At 40.7% G+C, this 18,924-nt stretch overlaps 1 protein-coding gene across 2 annotated transcripts in view; it reads left to right on the top strand.

Annotated features, from left to right (window-relative positions):
* Window positions 1-18,924, top strand: part of IGF2BP3 (insulin like growth factor 2 mRNA binding protein 3) — a 115,437-nt gene that overhangs the window by 25,420 nt on the left and 71,093 nt on the right. The window contains exon 4 of one of the 2 annotated variants that reach the window (XM_061464759.1): window positions 100-148. The exons of the other annotated variant lie outside the window; for it this stretch is intronic. Coding sequence (XP_061320743.1) covers window positions 100-148 — 49 coding nt within the window. The remainder of the gene's footprint in view (window positions 1-99; window positions 149-18,924) is intronic. 2 annotated transcript variants of the gene reach the window in all.

Genomic DNA, 18,924 nt, shown 5'->3' with positions numbered 1-18,924 from the left:
GGACAGATGCTTAATGTATGACACTGTGTATAGTCTGTCTTGCAGTAATGTTTTCTTTCTGATTTTTTTTTTAAACTATTTTCTTTAATTTATCTGCAGGAGTCGGAAGCTTCAGATCAGAAATATCCCGCCTCACTTGCAGTGGGAGGTAGGAAGCTACTTTAAAAACTGGTATCTGTGCTAAAAACTGTTTCTGTTTCTCTCTTTATCCACAAGACTCTTCCCCTTCCCCCACCTTTCACTTGCTTTGCACACACCACTCATTCTGTTCTGGGGAAAAATCCTTTGGAAGAGGAAACAATAGAGCCTTCTAAGCAATTCAGATAACTGCCTTCATTTCTGCTCTCCGAGTTAACCATAAAAAATGTTGAAATGGATTCTTTGGTGAATGCTAACTTTCTGATGCAGTCACTCTCTTTGACTGAAAGCTTGCCCGTTTTGGACCTTTCTGGTGTCTGGTGTATGAGTTCAGTAAACTTGATACAAGTTCATATTTAAATACTTGGCCAATACTTTACAAAACCAGAAATTTAATGCTGATAATGTTGATCATTTTTCTTTTTTTTTTGTTTTTCCTTGTTTCTCCAAAGTGGTGGTGGGGTGGCAAATTATTTGCTCATGCTCTTACAATTACTTGCTCTCATTAATATATTATATACTTGCTGTTAACACTCCATAGATAGTGCTATAATTTTTGTAGTAGATGTTCTCCTGTGAGAACAGATCTGCTTTCTTTATTGTTTTTTTACCTTGTATGTGTTTAAAATGTTGTTTTCATGTTTTACTAGTGGTAAGTCATCCTTTTGTCTGAGGGAGATTAGAGGATGGAGGGTTTGAAGCTAAAGCTCTGGTAGCATTGTTCTCTTAGCAGGTTTGGTCTGCCTTCTTGGTCTGCCTTTCCATCTGTAGCTACTTCTTTGTTTGCCCTCCCTGATTGCTTCCTTGCTTTTGGAGAAAAACGGAAGCATTGCTCTGTCCAACCTAGGCTATCATCTGCAGGGTTTCTGTAAGAGATCAGCGCACACCACATCTCATTGCTTCAGTCTGCCCTTCTGGCATGTGCTGTCAATATAAGAATTTCTTCTGCACTTCCTGAGCCATGTGCTCCCCTCGGTTGAGCCATATTCACCTTTTACTTCAAATTCAGAGCTGCTTTTTCTTTGTCAAGCTTTTGGCAAGTGTAGTAATAAGAACGGTTGAGGGTGACTAATTTGAGGATTAGCTTATATTTTGGTACAAACTTACTCTAAGGGTTTTGTATAGGAGTAGTATCAGAGCAGAGGCATATGATTCAGAAAAATGTGAATAAACACAGATGTAAGCCGAGCCCTGTTGAGAAAAGTACATAAAAATGCATCAACATGCTCATCCTCCTTACACGTATGTAGCTAATACTGTTTATATGTTATAGGTATCTACCCTGTTTCTCATCTGCTTCTTGATTTTTTTTAAGTGATTTCCCTCTGCTTCTCCATTGTAGTGTCTGTGGTGACATCTGGTCTCAGACAGATGTTCTTTCTGCTCTACCTTTTTAAAACACTTTGCCTTCCTAAGGTTCCCAAGGAAGTGTTAAGATTGTCCCTATTAGCATCATCTCAGCCTTGTCTAGATACCGTCAAGCTGCTTGTACAGACCTGACCCTTGTTGGGGCACAGAATTTAGAGACCTCTGCAATACTTTTGCATTCTCTTTCAACATCAGGGCTGCTTGCCAAGCACAGTTTGTCCACAAACTTCCCGAAGTTTTCCTTTGTAAGTGCTGTCTGTCTGCCACTTCTGCACTAAGCAGGTAAGTTCTATATGCTCTCAAAAGAGTGCTGATGACAACATACAGCAACTGGTAACTCATTTAACCAGGGAATTGTCTCATGTCAAGGTTACCTTGGGCTCTGATATCATCCTTTTTTTTTTTCTGGTGCTAAAAGACCTTGCAAAAACTTCCTTTGAGCTTTGTAAGAAAGTTTTGGATAATTGTTCTGCTACCAGTTGCTTGGTAGGGAGAGTTTGAAAGTTTATACATATAGAGAGGGATTTCTATTGAATCAGTGTTCTTGCATAAAGTTTTCTGAGGGGATGGTGTGTATGTGTACACATGTGGCAGCTGGAGCAATTTTACTCAGATTGTATCTTACAGTCCCTCTGTGCCAATCTGCTTGCCTCATCACTCCTTTGTTAATTACTTGAATCAAGACTGACTTCTAATGGGTGTGAAGTCCTTAAAACCAAACCAAAGACAGCTGATGAAAGATGTCTCTAGGTTAGTTCAGTCTCTTAGCCCTCATGTATATTTGATATTGAAGCACAAAACGCATACAGTACCCTGCAACACTTTTCTTTTTACAGTGACATAGGAACATGGGAAAAGAACAGATGAAAGATTTATGTTATGATTTTTTTTTAATATAACTGTCATTAGGAAGGCTACTTTGTCATTCTTTGGAAAAGCAGGTTTTTTTTTTTGTTTGTTTGTTTTTAAGTTCTGTTTTCTTTATAGAAAACATTTTACATGGGAAGCTCCTAAAAGTCAATGTATGTGTCTCTAGTTCAGTGCTTCGCAGCTGTTCTTGTTGCCAGTGTGTCATACAGTACCTGTAAGTCCTGGGCCACATGGGACTCTGACCCAGGGAGCATCTCTGTGTACACCCACATCTAACAGAGATGGTCCTTGGCTTACAACACATCACCCACAGCATCTCTTACAATAAGGAAGCCATCCATGATGTTCTTAAATGCAAGTCGTTAGCATTGGAGAAAGCAGGTCTTGAAAAGCAGAAGGGATGCTGGTCCTACAGGAATGTAGCTGCAGTGTTTGTAGTGTGAAGTATAGCAGTGTTTGGTAGCAGTTCCCACTCCTGAGCACCCCAGAGAATAATATTTTCAAAACCAGAAAAATATTGAGGGAATAAATTGAGGCTTAATCTGTTTTGTGATACATCATCTGAAGAAGGTGTCTTGCTGTTGATACAGATGCTTTGGTTTCTATGTGGATGGAAGCTGGCTCCTAAGATGTGAAATGCCAGAGTAATGAATTTCCCATAAAAACCTTGGAACTGTTTCTCTGGTGTACCCTCTCATCTTTCTAGAGGCAAGTGCATCTATTTAGTAAAATCCAGAGTCTTTAGTAGAGTGGAAGAGAAAACATTAATGTTGAGGAAAGCTCGACTTCCACTTGGAAGAAACTGGGTATCCTGAAGAATCATGAGGTAGGACACTTGATCTATAGTTATTCCATATAGCTTGGAAAACTGGATGTAAAAGGCCAGAGTAACAAGCATTTATTAATAAGACTTTTCATAAACCAAGTTCACAAATCCAGATTAACTATTCACTTTTCTGGATGGCATTTTGAGGAAAATGTTCCAGAGAGTTTTCTCCTTCATATAGGTTGAAGCTACTGAACAAAATACTGACTCTTGGAACTAGTCGTAGCAGCTGGACTTGTAGTTGTTTCTGGCAGGTAACATAAGAGTTCCCTCTGTACTTAGCCCATTATGGTATAAGCAAAAAAGGTAAGGTAACAGCAACAGCTTTAAGATCATATTCAGGGTTAAGTGGTAGAAGAAAGGCAGATAATGACCTGCTATAACAAGCATATTAATATATACTTATTAATATGCTACTTAATATACAAGTTACTACATTGTAAGAACCCTACAGGGTTGCTATCCTGAAGAGCTCACCTTTAAAATGCAGCTGTAAAAAGATAAAATTCTAATGTATTCCAAGGCATTCAAGGTTAAGTTTGTACAGAACTTGCCTGGTAATTAATTTGAACTTCACAAGAGGATTTTTGGCGAGGTTCTGCAATGTTTCTGTATGTGTGGGTTGGTACTCTTGTACTCTTTGCCCAGCTAGAAGAAACTGGAGGTGGAGGGAAGGCAGCATCTTTCTCTGAACTGTGAACATTTAAGACTTGAGTCAGACTGAGAATGGAGTCTGGACTGGTAGGAGTTTATCCAGAGTCACGTTCCAAGAGGTCACTTGTGTTTTTCTTTTTCCCTTACTCTCACTGGACTGTCTGGGTTTGAAGACTTTGAGGACCCTGGATCAGTGCCCACGCTCCATAAAAGTGTCATCACTTCTGGAATCCATCTTCTTCCTTTTATTCTGCTTACATCTAAATTGCATATAGAGGTTATTTTATCAATTTAGTAGTATGAAGGACATGTGCATGACCAGATTTTACTTTTAAAATAAATGTTTCAATTGTTCTCAAGTTTTTGGTGAAGCAAACCTTCAAATAACTAGTGGACCTCTTCTTAGTGATAGTAGGTGGGTATCATTGCTCCTCCTCCCTTTTACTCTCTTTACTCATCAAATACAAAGTCCAGATTGATGCTAAGAATCATGACAAGTGAAGGATTTAGCACTCCCATTCTTCACACATACCAGTCTCATCTCCTTCTCATTGGAAACAAACACCCAGGCTATGGTCTCTGCAGAACAGTAAATAGCTCTTACTCTTTCCTGAACTGCAGTCTGTAACATACTGTTTTGACTCCTAATTTGTAACAGCAAGTAATCTCTCACTTCGCTTGCGAGTATTCAGCACTGGAGGTGTATTTGCAAGACAAAATGATATGCCTCCTAGGAAGAGGTCTACGTATGATGATTTACAACTGAAGTACTTGGAGTTTGAGATTCAACATGGTGGGGATCCAAGTAGACTTCTTCTGAGAAGGAATTTTTATGCGAAATGTCACCTTTCTTATTTTCTTTTAAAACATTTTAAAACCAGCTTCCCCAGTGTAGAAGACGCTTCAAGAGATTTTTCTTTCCAAATATTTTTACCCTGTTTAGTGAATAAAGTGCAAGAGAACAGACTTTCAGGACACAGATGGTGCCAGAAACAGCACTTGCTGGCTCAGCAGGAAGGTAGCTGTTAAAGGGTTCCTGCTTATCTTCTGTGGGCTTATTTCCTTATCGTTTTTATGGAGCAGATAAACAGATACAGTGTTGATGAACTTTGTAACAAAAAAGGTAGACCGAAAGCCCAGCCTGTGAAGTGTGAACCAGTTGAGTGAGTAGAGAAGCAAGAAAAACATTGTGAATGTGTATTCCTAGCTTTGCTGTGAGACTTGCAGGTTGCTTTCAGGGACAGAAATGTGTGGGAAGGGACGTCTGATTTAGCTCTTCCAAAGGGAAAAAGGATGTTACTAAATAGGGTTTACTTTTCCTCACTTTTTCAAGGAAATGAAAAATGAAGTCTCATAGTTATGCTGAGACCTCTGTTTTAGTTTCTCCAAGCAGACGTAGTAATGAAAAAGGATTTCTGGATCAGAGCTGCATTGAGAATGCAGGTTCTTCCTTGAGATTTCTTAATGCAAGAAAGGTTTGAGCCACCTCCACCCATGTGTGTAATTTGTAAGTCAACCTCCAGTTTCCTCAAAAGAATTGAGTCTGATTTTGATTGTGAGTAAATGTAAGTAAATATTCTTACAGTGCACGTAACTCTTTGTCCTGAGGATCTGTAGTAGCTTGTGTACTTCTTTGAATTAGAATAGCTAAGTTGTGTGGGGTGGGTTGTTTGTTGCCTGGTTTTCAATCTAGAGATGCAGTGTAAAAACTAATCTTCCTGAATGGTACCTGCTTAGGATGCAACTTATTATAGAACACCAAGGATATGAAGAGGACAGGTGGAGAACTTCTAGGTTTTAAGAAAGGAAAAGAAAAAATGAGACTATTGCAATTAAGAATAAATTAGGATTATACAGAGCAGATATTTCTCATATAAAACAAGATGTAAAGGGGAGATGAAGGAATGAACTGAGCTACAATTAAAAGAATTCAGAAAGGAAGAAGAAGCAACATTAAAGGGGTTTCAAGTGTATTGAAATATGATCTTTCACCTCAGGCCTCCTCCAAGAATCCTAATTTAATGTAAAGCTATAAAAATAATGTATAGCTATAAAAATGCAAGCAGGATGCTAAGTGCACACAAATTATCTGCTATTGCCTGCTAAGCATCGAAATATCTAGTAGGGATCTTTGCTTTCTCTTTCATTTTCAGTGTGCTACATCAGACACCAAGCTGTACTTTTTCCCAATTACTATTTGTCCTACTCAGCAGGAGAATGGAGAACATGTTAGCCTGTTCTCTGCAGCAGTCTTTTACTTATTTGAAGACCTCCAATTTTTAGGGAGGGCTAAGGAGAGAGTTTTAAGTTCTGTCAGTCTCTTCTGAGGACTCTTGTTTCTAGGCAATTGATTGTTCTTAAGTCTTTTACCTGGGAACATCGCATGAGCCTTCTCCAGAGTACTTTCTCTAGTTGAAGATCACTTTGAGCTCTTGTCTTGTCCTCTGGTACATTTGCACTCCATTTCAGCCTTGTGCCTTCTTCAATTTTAATAAACAAAAACCTGATAAAACACTTAGATGAGCTGGTCCCTGCAAACCCTATGAAATAAAGCTTGTCAGTTCAACAGTAGGCTAGTAACGACTATACCTGGCACTGATCACAAAGTCAACTTCTTGCCTGCTGTTGTAGAGGTGGTTGTGTTTACCTTATGAGTCTGTTGTGGGGGACAGTGACAAAAGCCTTCTAAATAGAGTTATCCCGCACACAAAGACTATTAATTCTGCTATAATGAGAAACCAGTGAGATTTAGCAAGAATTATGCACATCAGACAAAGGGTAAATGTTGATCACCTGCTCATTTTGATTCCTAATTACAGGATAGAGCAGTCCCTGGGGCAATGAAGAGCCTTTGGACAACACTGCCTCTTGCTGGTCTTGGATCTATACCCAGGGGAGCATGGGGGGTGCCTTTGTTCCTTTCCTGCCAATGGGAAAAGAAAGGATGATCTTTTTGCCATCTGACTTGGGCCCCACAATCCAAGTTAACTATTTTTCCTGAGCTGCACGCATTTCCCATCATGTAGCTGGGCCTTGCAGCAGGTGAGGCAATCTGATACAGAAAAGTGACCATGTCTATGGCAGACCACCCAGTTTTGTACTTAAGACAACATACTCTGGGTTATGTTGGGATTTTAATTGCCTGGCTTAATTATAGGGGGTGATATTTACAGGTATATGTGAGGTAATAAACACCTTTTGCAGGTGTTTAAAATATGGAGTGTGGGAGTGAAGGTCCTTGGATAAACATACAATAAGCACATTTCTCGCTTGAAATGATTTATTCATCTGAGTGTGTTGGCTACAGTGGCGCTTACAGTTGTTATAAATAAGGGAAAAATCTAAAGGGGAAAGTAATTTTTCTTTGAGAATTGGGCTACAGTATTTTTTTACTTAAATCAGGATCATATTAAAAGTAGTTGATAGTGATGTTTTTATCAAAAGTCTGCCTTCATTTCAGAGTTAATATCCCAGACACCCCCACTGAAGGAACTTTTCTGTGCCTTTATTATAGTTGTAGGCTTAGAAAAGTAGCATTGCATTAGTTAAGATAACTTTTTCCTTAGGAAACTTGTATTGCAGTAGCTTAAGTAAGAAATAGAAAAGTTAGAGATGAGGTCAAGGCTCTGTTCAGTACCTGGAAGATACAGAAGGTGGTCTTCCAACCACAAGAGCTAACATAATGTTAGTACTTCTTCAAAGAAATCAGAAGACTCACCAGGTCAGAGCTAGCTTGATTGACACAGTTTAGAGGCATGAAAGTTTCTCCTCTTTCCTTCAGGTGGCCAAGGTGGTAAGTTGAAAGAATATAATGCAGAAGATTTTGGGCTTGTGCTGCAGGAGATGTGGTGTTTGGTGGTTGTTCACGCAGCCACTTTGACTCATATGGCAGAGGCAGAAAGGCTGGCTGAGCGACTTCTTCAGAAGATGCTGAAGTGCCAGAGCTTTTTGACCAGAATATTAAGCAAGCTGGGATAGCTGCTGGCTTCTCTGAACATGCTGAGCAGTGACTTTGGGTCATGGTTTGTGAGCTGTTGGTTAACCCTGCTGTGGAGGGGGCAGGACAAGGAGTGGAGGGAAGTATCTACTTGGAATTGAGACTTTTAGTCTGTCTCAGATGAGTCACACAGCTTTGTGATTCATTGTGTAGATCTCCTGTGATGGATTATGAGCTGCTTTTGGCTGCAATGTGGAAGCACAGAAAACCAGTGAGTTTTAAGTGTTAAATGTGGCCATTCCTACTAAGACATATAAAACCTTTATGTCTTTGGAGACATAGAGGGTGAAAAAAAAGAATGATTCAGTGTGACTTATCAGTGCAACTGTTTGATCCAAACTTTTCCCCCATTCAAATTTGTTCCATTGTCCTGTTTTTGAGAGGAGGAAAAAAACTCTGTTTTCTTGGGTATTTTTTGATTTTCTAGGCTAAAGGAAAGCACAACTTGTGATGTCTTAACTTTTCAGAGATGTTCTAATACTAGAAACAGCAATTAGTGTGCAAGATTTAGGCACTGTCACCATGGGTTGCTTGGCACTGTTAGGATAATGTGTTGCTCGCAAACCTGGAATAATATGGTTACTTGTTTACCCTGTCACTAACAGTGACTCCAAAACTTGAGAAATATTAAGACATACAAAGCGTGATTGCTTCAAAACACTTTTTGGGGAAACCAGACATCAAATCTTATTTTTTATTTGCAATTCCAGAAAGGTATTGTAGGATGGCTTGGGTTAGAAGGGACCTTAAATATCATCTATTTTCAACTTCCTCCAATGGGCAGGGACACCTGCTAGACCAGGTTGCTCGAAGCCCCATCCAACCTGACCTTAAATACTGTCAGGGATGGGGCAGCCACAGCTTTTCTGGGCACCCTGTGCCAGTGTCTCACAGTGTCTGTGAAGACTTTTGGTCAAGGGCTCAGTTGCCAAAGTCTTGCACCCTTTAGCTATAATTTTTACTTAAGGAGTCACATTAATAATGGTGCAACCTCTTTATCCAGCATTGTAACATGTCCTTTCATAGAACTACAAAACCATTTGAGCTGGAAGGGATCTTAGGTGGTCTATAGTCCAGTATTCTGCTCAAAGCAAGGTCTGTATTGAATTCAGACCATATTGCATAAGGTTTTGTCCAGTCTTGAAAACCTCTAGGAATACAGTTTGTGCAAACTCTTTGGCTCATCAGTTCTAAGGATTAATTATTAGTGAGACTGGTTTTCCTTCTACCTGGTGAGGACATCTGTTGTGTCAACTTAAGCCTATTGTTTCTTGTACTTCTGCCCTGCACCCCTGGGAAGAGCTTGGTTCTATCTTCTCAATGACTTCTGGGGCAGGCTGCTGCTATGCTTCCCTCAAAGCCTTTCTGGGCTCAACCTCTCTTCACAGTCCCCAGCCATCTTGAGCGGGTCTTCACTAAACTGATTCCAGGTTCTCAGTTTCTGTCTTGTACGAAAGGTCCCAAAACTGGATACAGTCTCTACCTGTGATTGAAGCCCCAAAGTGAAATAAGCATCTGCTTTGTTAATTTCACATGTAATCACTTCATCTTGTTTCTCACTGGTACTCTAATAACATGAAAGACAAATGCCATGGGACTACTTGGTGAAAACTGTAGCTTCTAAAAACTCTTTTGATTTTGAATGCAACCTCAGTTTAGCAAGTTGTAATGAAAGTCACGAAGTATGTTTTTTGCCCTATGAAAGAATACACCTTTTTGATAAGAAAAATGTATTGTTAAAGCTATTGACATAGCTTTTCCATGTCTCTTGCATGTGAGCTTAGTCTTTCCTACTTAATTATCCATGCTGCCTGATATCTTAAAAACTTGCTCACTTTAGTTTTTCTCTGTGAAATGAGGAGCCAGTAGTTCTTACTGGTGTTGGATCTTCTCTGAAAATGCTGGTTTTAGATGCTGGGAGTGCAGCCCAAAAAATTCCTGATGAAATTAGATGGTGGTACCTTTTTTGTTAGCATGCATGAAGCTGCTGGTAAAGCTGCGTGCTTTTGTAAACAAAGATGCCATGCAGGTGTTGTAAAATTAATGTGATTAAGAAACTAGTTGCTTCTGTCCTGCTCTTGGAGAAGTTCTGAACTAATTTGTTACCTGCCTTGAAAGAAGATGCTACCACCAGGGATTGCCTCTTCAGTCTTACCGCTTGTATAATTTGAAAAGAATTGGAGGAAATGCATTAAAGAGTTGTTCCTCAGGCAATAATAGGAGAAATGTTAGCAGCTCTTACTCATGGCAGCCAAAGGAATAGAAAAATGTTAACTTCAAGTGACTTTAATGATTCTTTTCTTAATCCATTTAATTTGTGCATAAAGAATGTAAAACCAGCAATACTGGGTCATAAAAAAGGCTTATGTATAGTCCTGTATCCATCTTGCTGTGTCTCGGGAGGGGTACAAGAATAAGGGCAAGGATATAGTGATAGCTCATTATATATAAAGCCAGTGTCCTGGCTTTCAGGATTTTGCAGCCCTGTAACCTACTGACCCAGAAATGGTGCCTTTGTATTTGAGAAATTAATGCAGAATTTCTGTGAACATGCTTGTGAGCCAATGCAAACTCCAGCATCCATGGTACAGCAAAGTGAGGAGTTGCATGGGCTTAGGGCATGCATGTTGCAGGAAGAACCACCTCATCTCACATGCTTTGAACTTGGACCTACCTCCAAGCTTCTCTGTTGGAGGGAATAGTGAATAGTAGGCTCTCCATGACCTATTTCTCCCTATTTCCCTTATTATTTTAAGGACTTCTATTCCTCAGCCACTTCTCCAGGATGAAGAGCCATAGCCTGCTTAGTGATTCTAGTATGGAAGCAGCTTCCTATCCTTTGATTGTCTTTCTCCCATTTTTGGACGTTTTTACTGAGTTATTGGAGTTAAGGGACTGAATTTGCACCAGTTATGTCAGTCATTTTAGTTTATTTCACTTTTCCAAGGTAGTTGCTGTAAGAGACCTTGGTGCATGTCTTGGATTTTGCTTCTCCACCCTGAGTGCTGTGTGCCCCCCACTACTCCAAAAGGTGCTGCTGTAAAACCGGTGGAGTGGGGTTTGCTGCTCATATCTTAAGAGATCAGCAGACTTTTTTTAATGACAGCCATGGGAAAAATTGACATTATCAGCAGTGCAGATCCTCCCCTGGACTTGCTGCTGGTTGCCAGGAAATGTTACATTTGAATCATATGTGTACCACATGTTGGCCTAACTTTATGCAACTGGCTCTTGTGTGGAGGGAGGGAAACCAAATGTGCTTATTTTCAATGGGCAAGCTAGTTCTAGCCCAGTTGATTTTTCTATAAGGCAATGTAGTCAGCACATCTCACACTTGTGCTAAGGCATGTGGGATTCTTTTGCCTTGTTCAGTGACCAAGTAGAAAGCAGCTCTTGAGCCACGTCTCTGAGCAAATCTGCCGAGACTGTTGCAAAGGCTGTGGGGCTACTTTGCTGCTACAAGCCTTCTACTGTATTGCTGTTTGTACAAGCATGTTGCTTCATTGCTGCTGTGTTCCCCTTCCAAAGGGACCATTCTGATTGCAGTCTTGGCCATTCAAGACTGTGGCCCCATTTGTGTCTCTTCTCACAGCTTCTACTTGCTTTCATCTAGTGCTGTGGGAAAATCTTGAGTTGTTGGGTGCGTGTGGACAAAGAATAACTTGAGTTGTTGGGTGCGTGTTGGGTGCGTGGACAAAGAATAACTTGAGCACAGTTGCAGAATCTCGCACAGAAGAAGCAAGACAGATGAAACAAGCAGTGAAGCTGTTGTACCAAGCAAGGTGAAATGCTGCAGGCTTATGGGAGTGCAAGAGATGAGAATTCAATCTGCATCTGTATGCTTCCATTTCATCCAGCAGCTACTGCTCACTCCAAGAGTTTGGATGCTGTGGTAGGTCAGGTACTGGCTGCTGGGAAGAGGCTTGGAAGGCAGCAGTGAGGACATGCAGAATATGTAGGAGATCTTTAAGATGTAGGTGAACACCAACAGAGTCAAATCTGCTGAGCAGGGGGAAGGGAGATGAAGTTGTGTTAATATATTTCCTATTTTAATTGTTTGTGTTATTCTAAAGCCTGAGGCTCCCTCTGATCCTGCGCCCCAAATTGGTAGCCAAGTACATGTGGGCAGGGAACGAAGGGAATGTAACTTGAAATAGCCATCTTATTTTCAGACGCTTTGGATGCTGTGGCAATCAAAAGGGGGGGATGTGACTAAAAACCATCAAAACCACTTCCAAGCACATGCCTTTTAGTGGAGCAAATAGGCAGGATTTTTAGAGTATAACGCAAACAGGAAATCACTCTAAAAACTACAGCCCACCATTAACTTTGAGGGGAGGGAAGATACAGTAAAACTATCCTTGCAAACAGCTGCCTTGTTAGAAAGCCTAATAGGGAATTGAATGCATGTTAGAACTTAATCCAAATCAGCATTTCTTGGGACACCTTTTATTGGGTGTTGGATTTTTGGTTGCTCTTAGTAATAGAATCAAGTTGTTGTTAGGTGAGTAGTAGATAGCTATTCATGCAGCACTTTCATTTATTTGCTTGCATAGTTCCCTTACTGATCTCTAGTACTCGGTGTGAGCAACAAGCAGGAGGCCAACCTCAACTGTGCGCTCTGAAGTGGAGGGTTATAATGATACGCCAGTGGCCTCTAGGTAGGTGTTCCTCAGTCCTTTGTTGCACTGGATGTATAATTAATTCTGTAGCCTTCATTTGACTGCATATAACAGCTGTCACCCTTTTGGATGTGGTCTGAGTTATGAGCCCTCTGTTGATACTAGTGTGTGCTAGTGTCCTTGTGTAGATTCAGCAGGTTTTTGGTCTGGGAAACTTTCACATACTGCCTGCCTTTTCCTGGCATGTTGTTTTCTGGTCAACTATTTCTGTACCTGAACATGTAGCAATCCACAGGAGCCATTCATGTGAGCTTGCACTGAAGAAGTGATGTTAGTTAAATCCCAACTACAGGATGTTTCTTTTGAGTATGGGTATTCTGTGGACCTGTGGCATTCTTGCAGGGATAATGAGCTGATGCCATGCTACCTAACTGTATTTTGTGGGTATCAGTTATTGCACCCCAAATGGTTGCTGGATTACATTACTATTGCAAGCTGAGATAACTTCAGTGTTTTAGTCACTGAATCTCTATAGGAAATTTATTGCCCCTTCGTATCAGCCTCTTGCTAACATTGAGTAGTTAGTGTGCATTGTCATCCACCAGAAGGTTTGGTTTTCATACCCAGGAGGCATGTGTTCCTGATGATGTTCCATATGTAAAACTTCTAGTAGAAGAAAGGGTGCAGTGGAGGGATACTGAAGACTTGAAGTAGCTTCATGTCTGGGACTGCAGAAGGAAGGAATTAATGCTAGGTTAGCGACTGGGACTCTTCTGACCCTGCTATCTTCAGTAAGCTATAATGGACTACATACACCTTCAGGAATGTATGCAGGTGGCTGTATAGCAGATATAAACTTCTTGTAGCTATGCTGTGCATACCCACTACAACTAGCCCTCAGATCTGAGATCCATAGCTCACCAGCTGTGAAATTCATCGAGGGATTAAAGAGGAGGGTAGAAGGACTACAAAATGTGTTAGAAGAGAACCTGAGCTTTTGCTAGCTCAGAAGTGTTGGAGACAAGTGTCCATTCCTTCCATGGGCTTAACTTCTAATCTAAGCCAATGTTCAGTGATGCCTTTGGACTTTGCAGAAATGCACATGTTGGCAATTGTTTTATGTGGCCATAGGTTAGGAAAGTAACTTCTGTCTTTATGAAAAGTAAGAGATCTCTCTAGGTAGTGTCCTTATCTGACTACTGAAATATGTTAACCTGCTTCAACATGGAAGTGTGGGTTTATTTACAAAATAGTTATAAGCTATGTGGTACTTTGTTTCAGCTTGTCAAACTGTGGTCTTGCAGCTCCCACAGGTTATGTGAGGCAGTGATGGGCTTGCAACTGCTATTGGTGCTTTGCTTTTTAAAGTCTGCAGGCAACCCTTTCCTCCATCCTTTTGGGAAGTCGCTGTCTGTTGCAAAAGTGAAGACAGGAACAACTTATTTGCTTCATACATTAGGAATACCTGATTTCTCTGATCACGCCAACAGTTCCCACTGATTTGCCAGAACCAACATGTTTAGTGGCCACCCTTCTGTTTGATTGTTCACATTCCCATTGTGAAACTGCTATTAGTTTTTCCACCATTTAGACAGTGCCTTAATGCAGGTTCACAGAGGTGAACCAAGCAGTGGGTCATTGAGATCCCTGTAAGAGGTCTTAGAGCCACAGTCTCCAGTATTCTTGGACTTTGTTGACTGTTCTTCATTGCTGCCAATTCTTCCTGTGTATTAGCTTTTGAGCTTTGTGGATTAAAAGCGCTGCCCTACTACATGTAATTTGCTAGATGTCTGTCATCTTGACAAAGAAAGCGCAATGCTGTCTTTAGCATATTTGCTGCAGCGGGACCAGCTGTTTTAGTAGTTGATGGGAGCTTCACAAGTGCAGAGGAGATCTTCAGGCCTTGAGGCTGCAGAGGGAACTCATCAGGTCTGTCTGGCCATATGTGCTTTCCTTGCTGGGGTAGTGGTGAACCTGAAAACTTGCTGCTGGCAGTGCCAGGCTGCTGATGCAAAGCTGCTTGGCGCTGACCCTAGGTGTCTGCAAGGCGGGAGATATCCTGGGCTGCGGGGCAGCAGGTTTCTCACAGCAGAGCACAGCAGCTCTTGGTGTGCCTGCTGGAGATCACTGCTGCTGCTCCTGAAAGCTATCCCTCACAGTGCCGTGTGCCAGTAAGGGTCACCGTATGCATTACCCTGTTAAGGTGGACACAGGCATGCACCTCTGCAGCATGTGTATATCTCCCAGGTATTTCTAAGGCCTTTAAGAAAATATTTTTAGTGAACAAGAGCACCACTGGGTTAAATATATAAATGGAAAAACTGTGGAGCTTCTGACTTGCAGCAGACTTGCCCTTTTCAGAGAAGTAGATGGAACAGGTTGTATGAAAGGATGTAATGGAAGTTATATGCTGGTTTCTGTACCAATACAACAAAAAAAAAATGCATTTGGGGAATTAGCAGATTGTAGACTGCATTGTAGCTAGTGGAATGACAAATCTTTGAGCTCGAGTGGCATTTGACACTTTTGCTCTTTGGATTTGTTGTTTTAGTGGAAGTAAATGCAACCAAAAGTGATCAACAGCAGCACTGTGACTACTTCCTAGTGTGTATGCAGTAGAAAATATGGTCTCTCCAGCCTTCTTACCCCTGACCAAATTCAGGTGGTTGGGTTATGGACAGTGGAAACTTCCATTTTGCAAGTGACAGGAAAAAGTTGCCTTCAGTCTCAATGGGAAATTTTCAGTGAGTAATGATACAGCTAGTATGTAAAGTGTGAGAGTGGGCACTGCTGCCTTTTCTGCTGGTTACCTGTGTGCTTGTGCAGGGAAACCCCTTAAAAAACCCTGCTGACTGCTGCAGCATGTTGGCTTGGTTCACGGTTGCCCCTTGGGGTTATGGCAGATGTTCTTAACCTGTAAAAGTGAAGAGTTTTACTTTTTTTTTTTTTTAAAAAAAAGCTTCTAAAAACTTATTTCCCAAGTATTTATCTTTTGTGGTCTAATTTGAGCAAATAAAGGTACCAATTTGCTTCCCCACGAGTCTTTTCTCATTCAGGCAGTGGTAAGTTGATAATCAAGGGAGGGATCACTTTAATAATAGGTTTCAGAACAGTGATACCATCACATTCAAATTGTGACTAACAAGTTAATTATAGATAGTATGTATTAGTTCTGCTTTTCTTTTTGACATCTTAAACTTGGCAAAAGAAAAATGTGGATTATAAAAAGATTGAAAATTGAAGTCTAAAGTTGTTCCAGCATCTCATGCACAGTTGCTTACACTTAAAAAAAAAAACCCACCCCACTTTTAAATAGATCTTCTCAGGCTGTAGCCTGATGCCAGATGAACAGTTCAGGGGTATTTCGGTAGATCAGCAAAATTCAGTTTTACCCTGAGATGAATCCCAAATTTTGTCTGCAAAGAAAAGTTCAAAACCAAAACCATCCCCTCCACAGACAACCCCCACACACTCCCTTTCTGTGCTTGTCTTTAAACCTGCTCATAAGCATTTTCACGACAATATCCGAAACAACACAATTGTGCTTGTCCATTAATTATTCTTGTTTGAAGCCCCTGCCTTCCTCCTTGCAAATTATTTCCTATACACCAGTTCATTTTCTTTCTCAGAGCTGAGCAAAACTGAGCCATATAATAAGCTTCCATTAGCTTACATGTTTTCTAACCTTTCTTATGTTGATGTTAGTAGAACAGAAAGTGTAGGTTGATGCATGCAGTCCTGTTGCACGCTGTTTTATCAGCAGGCAATTCCAACTATGGTTTCTAGACTTTCAAACTGACTCAAACTGTTTGGTGAGGCTTCATACTAGAAGGCTTACTGTCCCCAAATAAAACTCCCGGCTTGTGAGCCAAGGTCCTGTCCTTTTTGGCAAATAAGAGTGCTTTGTGATTCCCATCTTGCTTTTATTTCAACTTACTGTTGGAGGAAGCAGCTTTCTTCCTTTCCCCATCCCTGCCCCACCACCTTCTCTAAATCACAGCAGCTACATGGTAACATCTTTATGCTGTATTCCCTAGATGGTAGAGAGCCTTCCAGGATTTGTAGGACATGCAGCTTTCCTGAGGCTCTTGCTTCTATCAAAGACCAGGGAACGGGTGGGGGCAGAGGGCATCTCTTATCCTTATCGCGGGGACGAGTGTCCAGTCACATTGGTATGGGGAAGATATTTTATGAGCTTAAACTAAAGAGCTTTGGATCTCTGTGTGTGCATTTTTCAGTTTTTGTGATGTCCTGATGCCAAAGGTGTTGTGCTTTCCAAGTAATCTGATAGCAGAAAGCTGGAGGATACAGAGACAGTTAGCAACCAGCAGTGCTTGAAAGATGCATATAGCAAAGGGGTGTGAAATTTTAAACCTATTTATTTTTGGGAGTGTGAGCAATTAGTAGCTGAACTATATAATTGTGAGTATTCTACAGTTTTTCAGATCCTTTTGGTCTCTCTTTTCCTATTAAGAGCATGAATTAAAGTTATAGCAACACTATAGTCTGTTGTAGGCATTAGAAATATTTATGGACAATGTTGCAAACATAACTCTACACTTAATAAACTATTTTACTAGCAACTATATGGATGCTTTCTGTGAATTCAGCTAAAATTCCTGTTTCTATTTAATTTTAAGGAAAACTGGAATTAAGTTTCTAAACGCAAAAAAAAAAAAAAGCCTTTCTGTGTAAGTAGACCTGCAAGCAAGTTTTATATTGGCTGCTGGTCAAAGGAGCTGATATTAATACAAAGACTTTATATTCTCTGCTCACCCACAGCAGGAATCTTTATGTCTTTGATAAATGTCAGCATGTATATCAGATGCAAACAGGATCCTAAATTATGAAGAATTGATATGTTATTGCTGCCTTGTGAGTAAGGCTATAACCTGTAGAGTACTTGGCCTCCATCAGTTGTCTGTGGAGCATTAAGAATGCAAAAATCTACAAAATTGAATATAAAGGTGAGAAGTGACCGTAAGTAGGCTTACAGCTCCTAATTCCCTATCCATTACCATCAAATCATAGTGATACTATCTACGGTTTTACAAGAATGTCAGTTGAATTTGGGGGTGGGGAGGAGGAGTATAATAAAAATTATCAGCACTACAGATGCTTCCTACAGAACTGATTGTGGGTTGCATTATTCGGTAAGCTGCCTTTGGAATGAAATTCTAGAGGGATTTCTTGCAGTTCTGCAGATTACCTGTCTGCTCAGTAAAAGCACAAGCAATGCTTTCCCTATGCTTTTTAAGTCTACCATGCCTTAACGTGTTCATTAAATTGTTTTTCTCACCCCATGGCATGTGTTGTTGCTTACCCACCCATCAGTGGACTGTAACTAATTTCTAGTGATCAGTGTGTTGTGATGCTTGTGGGGTATGGTGATCACCTGAACAGAGGTAACTAATGTGTAAAGGTGCATTAAATGCTCCTTTATTTTTGCTAGCATTTTAATACACATCATAGCTGCCTCTTGCTTGCTTTTGTGGCTTTGGCATATCTGACAGCATATCTTAAAGAAGTGTTGCTTTTCATTTCCTTCTCAGAGCGATCCAGATGTAGCAATGCTGCCTAAGGAAATCCTGCTGCTTGACTCCAGCTGCAGCTATAAGGGGTCATTAATGTGGTTGTCTTTCCTTTCTGCTGCCCCATGCTATTGTAGCTGTTGTCTCCTTTGTTGTGTATCTGTTGAGTTGCGATGGGTTTGGCTGATTATCAGTGATAAGAACTCACTCCTGGGAGCAAGAAGATGTACAAACTGGAGAGGAACTGTGGGAAGCTAAAACACGTAGCTTCATCCTCCCTATTTTCTTGGGATATAGGATATATACAGTAACGCTGGAGTGTACATGAATGCCAAATTTAGTTCTTACTTCTGATGGTTACTTCATCAAAATGATCACCAAGTACTGTGAGTATGTGCGCTATCACCAAAATACACAACCCACAGAGCTGGTACTCTGTAGGCTGCAAATGCTATGGTTCATGCAGCTTGTGATGAAGTAGTGTGATCCACATTAGATCTGTTTTGGAATCATCAAAAAGTCAATTGAATGAGCAGGGCATTTACCCTCGAACATATGTCCTGCAAAAAGGTGATGAGATTTCAGTGGTTTTGCTGGAATCTGGGGTTGTGTGTGGAGGCAAGACTCTGTAAAGGTATTTGTTGGTTTGGCTTTCTAATATTGGTGTAGGTGAGGAAATCTTCTTTAATATTCCTGAAGCGTGTTGTGCATTTAGAGATTCTTGGCAGTGTCTCCTGTTGCTCATGAAGAAAGAGTTCACTTTGTGTATTGAAGCTCTTCATAGCTCCTTCTCCAATACTCAAGAGATACCTGCTCTCCCTGCTTCGTAACTTGTGAATACTTGATTACAAAGGTGGTCCACGTCATCCTTGCCAGTTTCCTCTGGGCCGTGTGGATGTTGGTGGGGCTTGCCAGGGC

The sequence above is a fragment of the Pezoporus flaviventris genome, unplaced genomic scaffold (genome assembly GCF_033815535.1).
Source record: "Pezoporus flaviventris isolate CSIRO_AGI_PZ_B2104156 unplaced genomic scaffold, CSIRO_AGI_Pfla_v1 ptg000037l, whole genome shotgun sequence".
Lineage (NCBI taxonomy): Eukaryota > Metazoa > Chordata > Aves > Psittaciformes > Psittacidae > Pezoporus > Pezoporus flaviventris.
This window is presented reverse-complemented; position numbering and strand designations above follow the sequence as displayed.